The sequence below is a fragment of the Talpa occidentalis genome, unplaced genomic scaffold, assembly GCF_014898055.3.
Source record: "Talpa occidentalis isolate TD23 unplaced genomic scaffold, MPIMG_talOcc4v2.1 talOcc4.17, whole genome shotgun sequence".
NCBI lineage: Eukaryota > Metazoa > Chordata > Mammalia > Eulipotyphla > Talpidae > Talpa > Talpa occidentalis.
This window is the reverse complement of record NW_023601754.1, coordinates 8410636-8423702: the sequence shown is the minus strand read 5'-3', so window position 1 is coordinate 8423702 and position 13067 is coordinate 8410636. Positions and strand designations below refer to the sequence as shown.

The following is a 13067-nucleotide window of genomic DNA, read 5'->3' as shown; positions in this document are numbered from 1 at the left end:
CTTCTATGCAGCAGACCAGGTGGTTAAAAAACCAGAGAAGTTTCGCCTGATTATACTTTTTAAAAGAAAAGATTTATTTTTATTTATTTATGCATATAAGAACTGGGGTGTGTGTGGGGGGAGAGGATTCACCAGACACAGTGGGGAGCAGAACAGGCAGATCTACTGAAATACACTGCTGAGGGGAGCAGCGGGCGAGACAGGAGAGGTCTGCTGCACTATATGGATTAGTTACCTGGTTGGGGATCGAACTCATGCCGAACTCGCCACAGCGGCTATCATGTGATAGCTTGATAGTGCTGAGGCTTTAACCCCTGCACCACCAGGGAGGCCCTCGCTGATTATTCTTAAGAAGCAGTTAAGATCCCACTGAGAGAGGGAGCTTCGAGGTCTTGCTTAGCAAGCAAAGGGTGGCTCTACTGGATGAAGTTGGGTAGAAGAACCTGTAAGATAAACCTCTTTCAGTTCTATGGCTTTGATAAAACAGGGGAAAGAAGAAGAAAAGGCTGCTCTGACATTGTAATCTTCACTTTCATAGGCATGTCAGAGCACCCTGAATCTTGGGGAATAGCACCTAAGTCCAAGAAAAACTGACCATTCAGACAGCAAAAGCTAAATATTTAGTCTGGGAGGCAATAGGCAGAAGCCCATTATTCTGTCTGTCCTCTGATGGTTGGATTCATCAATCACCCTCCTTAGTATGACCTCTGATGAGAATATGAGAATGTATTAGTAACACCCCACTGCTCAGGTTTGTGGGTGGGGTACGGGGCACAACAGTCAGTCTCCAGGTACAAAGAAATCCCCACCACTCCTACCTTGCCACCTTCATTGACCATTCCCAGCACGCAAGGCCCTCAGGTTGACATAGTTTATCTCAGCTAATTTCCACGTTAACCCTGCAAAACAGGTGATTGTTCCTGCCCATCCTAAAATGTGAGTGGGGATGTCCACCTGAAAAATGAGGTGCCATGAGGTTCAGTGACTTGTCCAGTATCACTGAATAAGTAAATGACAGGCCAGGACTCAATCTGTATCTTCTGATTTCCAGACTGCAAACACCAGAATTGCACATGGACCTTTGTGAAAGCCAGGGGGGACGGGGTTCTTAGGATGCAGAAGACACTGCCTTTGGGTGATACTTTCAAAAGTGCTTCCTGCTGAATGGCAGCAAGTTCCATGTGAACACAGAAGAAATATTTAGATGGCCGAACCCAGGTGTGGAAATGGCTGCAGGAGCGAGGCAGACCGAGGACTCCCAGGCGGCTGAAATTACATGGCAGTCACTTTGCCCACCAACAGTGAAGTAGCACTGAATGTCCACACAAGTTACAGCCAAGACTGCATCTGAGCGTCTGTGGAAGTCAGGCTGCTGTTTTAACAGTCAACAACCTTCAACACAAACGATCATAAAGGAGGACTGTCGGGATATATGAGTTTCAAGGTCTATCAACTAGAGAGCAATAAATACATCTACAATTTAAGCCCAAACTTGTTAAAGACTGAACTCTGCCTTCAGGGACAGCAGCTGTACCTGACACACACTTTCCAAATAAGCTAGAAGACCAAGATGGCAGACACCAGGCCCACAGTGAAGAAGGCATCATTCTCAAGAGTGAAATGCTCATGTGTTCCTCTCCCCAGCTACTCGCCACTGAGGAGATTCTGGTTTTTCCTCTAGTTCTGGGTGCTATCATTTCTCTGTTGACACAGATTTGCCAATTATACTGACAGATGTTACCCTGGGACACTCACCTAGTCAGTCACAGAAAAGTGCAACTGCCCTTCAGGGTATGAGATGACACCTTTGCAGAGCGATGGGGGAAAGAGAACAAGGAGGGAAACGAATCTGGGCTTAAGAGACCCAAGCGTCCAGCCTCATTTAATCCTTCTGAGCACCCAAAAGCTCGCATGCCCTTAAAACACCCCAATTCAGAGAGTCACTGGCTGCCCTGGAGGGGTCTTTCAAGATGCTTGTGGGTGTTGGCTGAAATCATACTCTGCTTTTCAAAGCATTACTTCCCTACTCCCTGAGATTTGTTTGGGAAGATTTTTACCAGCTATTCACCTACTCTCCACAGATTAAAATAAATGTTTACAAACCACATGCATATGATTCTTTTCCTCAACATTTCCTTAAAATGTCTGGACTTTTTGTACATTGTAATAAACAATCAACGAGTACTGGGTGCTACAGTGGTGAGAGAACTGTGGGAACTACGCTTGAGGGGAAAATTCAAATACTGTCCAAAAATTAATGACAATGTAAGAAAATAAATCAATTTAACGAGAAAATTTTGTTTAATAAAATAAATGGGTCCCACTACCTCCCCCTTTTCTCTAATAAACTTAAAGCAATTTTCCTATCTGGGAATTCAGTTGCCATAGATGTGAGCTTGCACCATTAACAAAGGGGTAAGATGGGCACCTCAGTGAGTAAAATGACGGTATTTGTGAATACATGTAACAAGAATAATATAACGCTGACTCTAGGTGCAGAAGGTCTTGGCCAACATGCCAGAGGGAACCATGGACCACTCCTCCTACCCCACCCAAAAAACAGAAATGCACAGACAGAAAATTCCACACACAAAGCACCACAGCTCGAAGCATTCCTATGTGTATTCTGGCAGGATAACCCAGCCCCTGCACCTGATGTATAAAAAAGTAGTCCAGCTCTGCTCAACAGTTCCTCCTATCCAAATAACCAACTTAGCCAATCTTCAACAAGGAGCCTAAGGAACCTCTGACCTTCCAAGAATCATGAGTTTTTATGCTCCCCTGTGGGCCTCCTTGACATACTGAGTCAGTTATAAACTCTCTGGAAATTTCCAGCAGCTATAACATACTGTTCCCTGCCATTTCCCAACATTTTTTCAATAGTTCTAAGCACCTTCCCAGCTCCTCCTCATCCCCAAGGCAAAGGGGAGGAGGGGAGAGAGGGTGGATTCTTACCGGGATCTGCCACCAAAGCAGTTTGTGCTGGGGGGCTGGTGCCGGTTCTCCGGGGCGACAGCTGTCCCGGTGGATTCTCTCGAAGGCGGCTGTGATCCTAGAAAGGGGATCCATCACAAGAGAAGACAGAGATGTTGAGAGACTCAGCCCTTGTCTCAGATGTGGCTACAGGGACAGAGCTCACTGTGTACTGGAATTACCACCCCCTGGAATACCAACAGTCTAGCAAGCTGCGGCCGCCAGTATGAGAAGGAACGGGGACAGTCAGGTGACATCTGATCCAGTCACAGACCAGTGGGGCTTGAACCTGGGAAACAGATTTTTCTCCAAATCCTTCAGGAACATCAAGGGCAGTTAGAGCTTACTTACTGATTTTATACATGAAGTGAACTTCTCACACCAATGTGAGTCAGGGAATGGATGTGGGCCTTGCAGAGTAGGGGCAAGAAACTGGGGCACTGCTCCAGAAGGCAAAGAGCCAAATCAGAGTCAATTCCAGTCAAATCATGATATTCTGCCAAAAACCCTACGCCAGCTTTCTGCTTCTTAAGGTGAGGTCCAACATCCTTACCAGGCCCTCAAGGTGCAGGATCTGAGCCAACCTGGTTCCCTGGCTCCACATCCCATCCCCCCTCGTTGTTTCCCACAACCCAGTCACCCTAATCGCCTCTGTTCCCACCACAGGCCAAGCCTGTTCCCACCTCTTTTTCACATACAACTCGCCACCTCTCATTCAACAGCCCTTTACCTGAGCCCCCACCATGCCCTGTCTAAATGCCTCTTTCTCCAGCCGTCTCAGCTTCCCCAGAGAAACCGTCCCTGATGCTCCACATATCGATGAGTGCTCAAGTACAGGAATCTCATACCACCCTATACTCCTCCATAGCTTTTGTCACCAGTTATAGAACAATTTTGTGTTTCCCTGTTTAACATCTAACATCCTCTACCCCTGACAAGTAGGTATAAGCTCCCGGGAATAGAGACCACATGAACTTTGCCCACTGCCATCTGGCTAACACCTGGTCCAAGATCAAGTACATACCAGATGCTTAATTATGGATACATGTGCTGACTGTGTGAATGATGCAGGTTTTTCCTCCAAGAACCCAAAGTACCCAAGCACAACTCGAAGTTGGGTGGAGACTGGATTCTCAGCAGTCAAGGCCCATCCAATCACTGCGACATGCAGTCTACCCAATTGCCCTTGAATTAAATTTCACTCCCTTGAAGCTACAGAAAGCCTGTTTGGAGCCTGAAAAGCACTAGTTACATCACATTTAATGAGAAAAATTATGGAGAAACCCAACCCATTTCAGACCTCAGAGTCCATGAAATAATTTCCTGCTAGATCCAAAGGTGACTAATTTCAGACAAGATCAAAAGAAACAAACTGCCTACATTCAAGACAAGAGGGGGACACTCCACAACTTCCCTGCTTCTGTCTGTATTTTGTTAGTGTGAATCTCTATAAGTCATAGTCCCCTTTCCCAACCAAAGCTGTCCCATAAAGGACACCATCAACTTTCCCAGGAAGCTTAACTGTATTGGGAAGAAGAGCAATGGTTAATAAAGATGTTTTATTTTCTAAAGTCCATATGGGATGAAAAGATGTTTTTTCCTGCTCTCAAACCAAACCACAACACACCTACAAAGACTTGACATTTATTTTGGTCCTTTATCAGAACACAGTCCTTGAAAACATCATGTTACAATTCTGACCCAGGATGTTAATAAGAGTCTAGGTATGCTATGGGCCAGGACCAACTGAAGGGTACCCCAACCCAGATACCTGATGGAGAACCAAGTTCCGGACACCTCCTCTACCTCCTATCCCTTACCCTGCCCTGCCCAATCCTGGCACAGCCCTGGGGAGCAGGGCGGCACTCACCCTCCGTCACGGCACTGCCGTTAGGCACACTTCCCGTATCAACAGTCGGCCCATCCAGGAAAATTGTCAGCTCACCACCCGAGACAACACCGCCTTTGTTCTCCGTCTGCAGGTTCAGGGTCAGCTGTGTGTTCTCCACTGTTGGACACAAAAGGCAACATAGATGGACTAAAGCAAATGCACCCTTGAGTTAAGATTCTGTAAATAGTAAGCTCCCATCTCACCTACTCTGGCATCCCTGGCAATACTTTTCCGCATCTTCAAATTTGTCTTGCAGCACAGACCAAAGGACAAGGAGGGCTACATCTCATTGTCAACACTTCTGTATTAATCTGGTGGGAAAGACTGTGCTCTTTGTGTTTGATGTTTTGTGTCATGAAGTTAGCTAGAGATAATTCCTACATCACTTATTAATTTGTTTACTTATATTTGAGGGCCCTAATTAGAAATACTGATGGCTCACCGAGAAAAAGGAAGTAGTTTCAAGTAATATCCTCCCTTCTGACATAAAGAAAGGTGGCAAAAGTGAGGGAAATTGGTCAGGACACCTGAAGGAAATGTCACCAGGAGTCATCTCTAGATGAAGGACTATAGGGGCTTATTCTTTTTCTTGTTTGCATTAAAAAGCAGGTGGTTTTAAAGCTCTCCTGACTAAAAAGAAGGAGAATGGAGTTGTCATACACTCAGATTTCAAACTATGCTACAAAGCCATATTAATTAAAACAGTACGGTACTGGAGCAAAAACAGACACACAGACCAATGGAATCAAATAAAAAGCCAAGAAATAAAGCCACACATATATGGACAGCTAATCTTTTTTTTTTTTAAATATTTTTTAAGATTTATTTTGATTTATTTATACAAGCACTGGGTACAGTCAGAAGCGCCAGAGGTGAGAGAAATCACCAGAGCCAGAGCAGGGAGCAGAGCAGGCAGAAGGACCGAAGGACACTGCTGAGGGGAGCAGCGGGCGGCAGGAGAGGTCTGCGCGCCATGTGGGACCCTCCTCCGGTGGCCGGGGAGCAGCCGGGGATCGAACCGGCGCTGCAGAGGCTGCGGGCAGCTTCACAACCCAGAGCTCAACCGCTGTGCCACCGGGGAGGCCCTGGACAGCTAATCTTTGACAAAGGAGCAAAGAATATGCAATGCCACAAGGACAATTTGTTCTATAAATGGTGCTGGGAAAACTGGACCACCACATGCAAAAGAATGAAACTTGACTACTGTCTCACACCATGCATAAAAATCAACTCAAACTGGATAAAACAATGGAACATAAGACCTGAAACCATAAAATATACAGAGGAAAATACAGGTAAAACACTCCTAGGGATCTATCCAAAGGACACAAAAACAGTGATTCAAAAGAACACCTGTACACCTATGCTTATTACAGCACTATTTACAATAGGTAAAACCTGGAAACAACCCAAATGCCCAAAATAGATGACTGGATCAAGAAGATGTGGCACATATACACAATGGAATATTATGCAGCAATCAAAAAAGATAAATGCATGTCATTTGCAGCAACATGGCTGGAGCTAGAAGGAATTATGCTCAGTGAAATAAGCCAGAAGGAAAAAGAAAAATACTGGATGGTTTCACTTATAACAGGAATATAGGGGAACCAAATAAGACATCAGTGTAAAAAAAATAATAACAGTACAAAATACAACAAAGCAAAAACAGATAATTATAAACCAGAGACATCCTGCAGGGGAGGAGGAGGGAGGGGGTGAGAGGGATAGAGGGAGGAGCACAGGGGACTGTGGTGATGGTGCATGGGTGCCTTGGGGAAGGAGAGTCTATGGGGACTCAATCTGAGGGTGTGGGGCAAAGCAAATATTGTCTAAGAAAATGTAAAAAATGGGCCTCCCCGGTGGCGCAGCGGTTGAGCGCTGGGTTGCGAGGCTGCCCGCGGCCTCTGCGGCGCTGGTTCGATCCCCGGCTGCTCCCCGGCCACCGGAGGAGGGTCCCACATGGCGCGCAGACCTCTCCTGCCGCCCGCTGCTCCCCTCAGCAGTGTCCTTCGGTCCTTCTGCCTGCTCTGCTCCCCGCTCTGGCTCTGGTGAATTCTCTCACCCTCCCGCGCTTCTGACTGTACCCAGTGCATGTATAAACAAAACAAACAAACAAACAAATAAATAAATAAATAAAAATGTCTCTATTTAAAAAAAAAAAAAATCTTTAAAAAAAAAAAAAAAAAGAAAATGTAAAAAATGATAAATGTTAAAATAAAAAATGAAAAAGATAAAAATAAATAAATAAAAATTAAAAAAAAATTGGCAGGCAACCATAAATCCGAGACACACTGCAGAGAAGGGTGGGGGGGAAGAGGGCTCAGAACAGGGGAGGGAAGAGCACAGGGGACTATGGCAACGGTGCATGGGTGAAATGGTGGTGGGAATTCTATGGAGACTACACCTGAGAGGAGAAAGCAAACATTGTACAAAAATGAACGATGTAATATATATGTAAATAAATTATATTTTTTTAAAGTGGTTTTTTTCTACCCTAAAAATATTTCATAAGATTTAAAGCCATAAAAGTTAAAAACGGGCAATCCAGCCCCATAGTCACAGACCCTGGGGTAGATGGTAGGGGAAGACCAGTCAAGCCCAGGCTCTGTAATGGAGGTAAGCAGGTGGCTTAGCCACCCAGCCCCCCCAGCCACTGTGACACTGGTGAATTTGGCTCTGTGGATGAGAAGAGTCAGGAAATTGACACACAAAAACAGAACAGACTGACATGGGGCAGAAGCTCCAAACCCTGAATGGGATGGAAACTGCTGCCAACCACCCCCATCCTCAGCCCTGAGCTTACTTATACAATAACTTCTGTCCAGTTATTGCTCAGGAGCTATAACCTCCAGTTCAGAGCCATTCAACAGTCACCAAGAGGGAGCAGTTGTATATGAGGATTTCCAAAGGGTCTGTGGTCCCTCCGTGCCTCCCACACCTTACAAAGGCCGTCCGGGAAGGTACCATATATTCTACCTCGCTCCCCACCCACCATCCACTTTTTTTCATCTTTTCATTGCTAGTATATTCCTGTAAAGTTAGCTCATTGTTTTCTAGAACTAGGCAGGACATGTGTAAATAAGTATCTCAACAAGTACTTCCTAGAGACAACCTCCCTGAACCCCAAAAAAGCCTGCCCCAAGTCTCTCTAAGAAACATTTATTGCTACATTCTTAAGAATGTAGGGGAGAAGCGTCCGGATCCAGTCAAGGATCTACTATTAAAAAGTAGAAGCCAGATGCACTTTCCTTGAGGTTTTCAAGTTTTCTTAAACATCTCTACCCTCCCCTATGTCTCTTCCCTGTAATGGATCTCTCCAGAGCCTCTTGAGGTTGTTACTATTGGTGGCCAGTTTCACTGAGGGGCTTGGTGACTTCTATAAATTTCTGTAAGATGATACCTGTAATATGTAAACTAGTTCCTTCAAAAAGTCTAGGAGAAGGGGAAAGAACCACTTGCCAACCATGTGAAGGAACCACCTTGGAAGTAGAATCCCCCGCCCCAGCCCAGCCTTCAATTGAGCGCAGCCCAGCTAACAATAGCCTGCAGTCTCACGAGACATCCCTGGTCAGCTTGCCCAGCTAAGCAGTTCCCAAATTCTGATCCACTAAAATTATGAAATAATCTATACCACCAATAATAATAATATTTACTATGGTTAGTACGTTTTATTAAGTCACTGAGATTCTTCCTACTCCATTTCATGTTGAGATCCAGGGCATACAGCCCTAGCAGGAAGTCCACCACAGAGGTTACCCAGACAGACTGAGTTCAAATCTCGGTTCTAGCACCTAATAGCTGTGCGGCATTAAGCAAATTACTTAACCTGAGTATTAGTCTCCCTACCTGCAAAAACAGAAGCAGTAAGAGGACATGTTTTAGGGGACACCTGTAAAGAACTAAAGTCATTTAGTAAGTTTCCAGGAAGCTGTCATTTTTACTCTTTCCCTGCTGATGTTCCTGTTTTTGGTCTAACTTGGTCTAATCTTTTCTTGCCCTTTCCAAGATTTTTAGGTTGCAGCATCAAACGCCACAAAATCTTCCAAGGTAAGCCATACAACCATCACGAGGACAGTCTTCTGGCCTTGTTTCTAGGATACTTCCTACAGAGGCCTGGCCACCTAGAGTCAGTATGCGGCTGTTGGAGACATGCTACATGAACATTTTAAGGGTTCTGTGATTCCTTTCTTGTTATCTCAGGAAGATCATTTTACACATGGACAATTTTTTCCCTCCTTCCAGGAGTGATGATACTGAAGGTAGAAGAACCTCTCCCTGGTAATGTCAACCTGCTGACAGGTACAATGCCAAGATCCTTAGAAAGAAGCCAGAAGCATAACATGTGTTTTTCTCTCCACAGTCTCATCTCAAGGCTCCAACTTAGCTCTCCTATCTATTTACCCACAAATTGTGTCCAACAGAGTCATTCCATACCATTAGGCCCCAAAGTTGCCTTGCAACTCTTTGAGACACATTTGACCTTCAAAAAGAGCCAATGGGAAGAGGTGGCTTTAGAGATGACCATCGCTCTCTACTGTAATATTTACTAGAAAGAGTCAGAGAGCATGCTGGCTACCACCATCGAGGCAAGTGATCAAACTGAGCATCGTTAAGAGCAAGACAAGCTGACACCGATATGCTTCCTGACTGAAGGCAGGATGAAGCACACAACATCACTGAGAGCACTTCATCTGAATCCAACCAAGCCGCTATTGCTCCTGCTAGTTTACATGAAATAAGGGGACAGAGAAACAAGATCAATGCTACCATGAGGAAACAGACAAAAACACAACATGAAACATCTATGTGGCGACTCTCTGGACTCTTCCCAAAGACTATGTCATGAAATACATGGGAAGGAGAGGAGAGAAAGGAAACTTCCAGATTTAAAGAAACACCACCACCATATGCTATGCATGGATCTTAAACCTAGGTTTGAAAAAAATATTATTAGGACAAGTGGAGAAATTTACATCCAGGCTAGATATTAGATGATGTCTGAAATGAGTTGATTTTCTTAGGTTCCACAGTGATATATGATTTTATGTAAGAAAGTTCTTACTGGTGGGAGATGCAAGAGTAAATTACAATGATAGCTGTACTTATTTTCATATGGTTTAAAGGAGTATAGGCTAAAGTTTTTAGCAGTGAAGTTGTCATGATACCTACAATTTTCCTGAAAATAATTCAGTAAAAATAATGCACACCTCCACAGGTTCACCCAGACAGGTAAAACAGACACGGTAAAATATTGGGCCTTGGGCGTTCGCTGTATTACTCTTTCGATTCTTTTGTATGTTTGAAAATTTCATCATAAAAAATTGGGGAAATTTTTTCTCAAAACTGGTAAGGCTATTAAAAAATTAAACCTCGGTGAACAGAACACCCCATTATTCTCTTTAAAAAAAACACCTGAGCCAGGGGAGCCCTACAATGTATAATGGGACTAAAGAAACCATTAGCTAATTGAGTGACAGACTTGAGCATAAGGAGGATGCTGAAAGGAGTAAGTGTGGCTGGAAAGCACAGACTGGAAGCTCAGCTATAAATAGCAGCATTAGCCACCTCGCCTCTGGGGCCCTCTGGTTTCACTACCGCCATGCTGACGCTGACAACACCACAAAGCGCCTTTCTCCTCCAGGTCTTCCTAACAGCCTTTGGAGGCATGGCTCAAAAATCAAGTAACTGATGAAAAAAATGGATACCGTAAGTCCATTTCCAGAACTAAAATCAGATTTAGCAGAGGAAGCTCACCTTCTCTCCACCTCTGCTCCATCCAACCCTGCTCTGCCCATGGTCCCACAATTTACACACATGTAGTGAGTGCCTAATGTTCTAGTCCACTGAGAAACTGTGTTCCTAGAGCATTCATATTCTAGTTGGGGGGAAAACAGAAAACAGACAATCTTTTTTAAGTAAACAGCATGATCTGTTAGAAAGTGGCAAATGCAATAGACAAAAATGAACCAAGGAATGGGGGTGGAGGTGCTAAAAGAGGGAGAAGGGTTTGGGGCTGGGTTCATTGGAAAGATGGCAGATGAGCAAAGACTTCAAGGAGGATGGGCAGAGGAAGCCACATAGGTATCTAGAGGAAGAATATTCTAGGCAGAGAGAAAGGAAGCAGAGGCCCCAAGTGGGAGCATGCCCAGCATGTCTGGGGAATGGTTAGGGAGCCAGTGTGACTGGAGTAGATGAGGGAAGACAGGAGCAGGCGATGAGGGTTATGGGTAACTGTGGCTCAGAAGGAAGGCACTGGAGCCCTCAAAAGGCCTTTAGTGTTGACTGTGTGTGAGATGAGGAGCCACTAGAGGGTTCTAAGCAAAGAAGGGACAAGATTCCTGCTATTACATTAATCATTCTGGCTGCAGGAGGAACACAGGTAGAGTAGACAAGGCCAGGTAGGAGGTCACCTGGTAGGAGATGCCCCAGCTGCGAACAGGATGGCAGTGTCTTCCAGGAATGCAGGACCCAACAAAGACTCTATCTTTTCTCTTCCTTAGCATGCTGCAAAAGATCTTTGACTCCCCAATGAGGACATCAGCAAGACTCCACAACCATCCTCCCCTACTACCTCATCCCAGTCTCTTGGAATCAAAGCTCATGGCAAATCATAGGCAGGGGCAGCACAAAGTGTCAGACCCATCGCCACCAAATGGGAACACATACGTATAATGAAAAGATTCTGCTGGCAAAAGAACCCCATTGTCCTGAACTCAAGTTAACTGTAGCCATCAGCAAACTTATTTCAGTTTGAACCAAGCAAGCAGTTACTGAAACCTTGTAATGCTGCTTTATGAAGGGGAACAGTCAGCAGTAGGGCTGGATGGATATGAGAATCTGGGGCAAAGAATTTGGAATATCTCAGAAACCATTCCAGGATATCTCGTTAAAAGCTGGCATACCAAGGACAAGCAAACATTAAGTGTTTCTGATGGAAGCACATACCAATTCATCAAAAAGGAAAAAAGAACCCAGCCTCAAGAGCCACCTGTCAGTCTATGGGAAGCAGAGAGGGACATGTTCAACTTCCGGGACACAAACAGCAAAATTCCAAACATGGGAAACAACAGGACAAACCACCGAGTCTCTCCAATGAACTACAAGGGATAAAAAGATAAAGTAAAGAAGGAGAGAAGAGACTTACCCAAGTTGTTTGGATCCTAAGGCAAACAAACCAATGGTAGATTAAAAAAAAAATATTAGGACAACTGGGGAAATGAAAATCCCTGCTGGATTACTTGATGATATTAAAGTATCACCATCAAGTTTTTAGAACTGAAACTAGTAGTATGAATATGGGTTATCATTTAAAGATGTATACTGAAATATGTCAGGGTGCAGATAAAAATAATCCAGTTAGGTGAATCAAGAATGGACGTGGAGGGCCTCCCCGGTGGCGCAGCGGTTGAGCGCTGGGTTGCGAAGCTGCTCGCGGCCGCCGGTTCGATCCCCGGCTGCTCCCCGGCCACCGGAGGAGGGTCCCACATGGTGCGCAGACCTCTCCTGCCGCCCGCTGCTCCCCTCAGCAGTGTGCTTTGGTCCTTCTGCCTGCTCTGCTCCCTGCTCTGACTCTGGTGAATTCTCTCACCCTCCCGTGCTTCTGACTGTACCCAGTGCTTGTACAAATAAATAAATAAATAAATAAATAAATAAATAAATAAATTTTTTTTTTTTAATAGAGGCATGTTTTTTATTTATTTAGTTTGTTTGTTTGTTTGTTTTGTTTATACATGCACTGGGTACAGTCAGAAGCGCGGGAGGGTGAGAGAATTCACCAGAGCCAGAGCGGGGAGCAGAGCAGGCAGAAGGACCGAAGTACACTGCTGAGGGGAGCAGCGGGCGGCAGGAGAGGTCTGCGCGCCATGTGGGACCCTCCTCAGGTGGCCGAGGAGCAGCCGGGGATCGAACCAGCGTCGCAGCGGCGGGCAGCTTCGCAACCCAGCGCTCAACCGCTGCGCCACCTGGGAGGCCCAATAAATAAAAATCTTTTAAAAAAAAAAAAAAGAATGGACGTGGAGCTGGCTGTGGAGCTGAGTGACAGGCATCAGGGCTTATCAACTGTTCTTTCCACCACTGTGCCTGCTTGGCATTTTCTTATAACAGTTTCTGTGTGTGAGTGTGTGTGTGGGGCGGGGGGAGGTGTTTTTCCTAAGCCAGCAAACCTAAGGCACAAAAAGTGACTGTAAACTAAAATACATAC

At 45.0% G+C, this 13067-nt stretch overlaps 1 protein-coding gene across 1 annotated transcript in view; it reads right to left on the bottom strand.

Annotated features, from left to right (window-relative positions):
* Positions 1 to 358: 358 nt before the first annotated feature.
* Positions 359 to 13067, bottom strand: part of LOC119249013 (NEDD4-like E3 ubiquitin-protein ligase WWP2) — a 70289-nt gene continuing 57580 nt past the window's right edge. The window contains exons 6-8 of the mRNA XM_037516023.2: positions 4844 to 4981; positions 2956 to 3052; positions 359 to 443 (exon numbers count right to left, since the gene is read on the bottom strand). Coding sequence (XP_037371920.2) covers positions 359 to 443; positions 2956 to 3052; positions 4844 to 4981 — 320 coding nt within the window. The remainder of the gene's footprint in view (positions 444 to 2955; positions 3053 to 4843; positions 4982 to 13067) is intronic.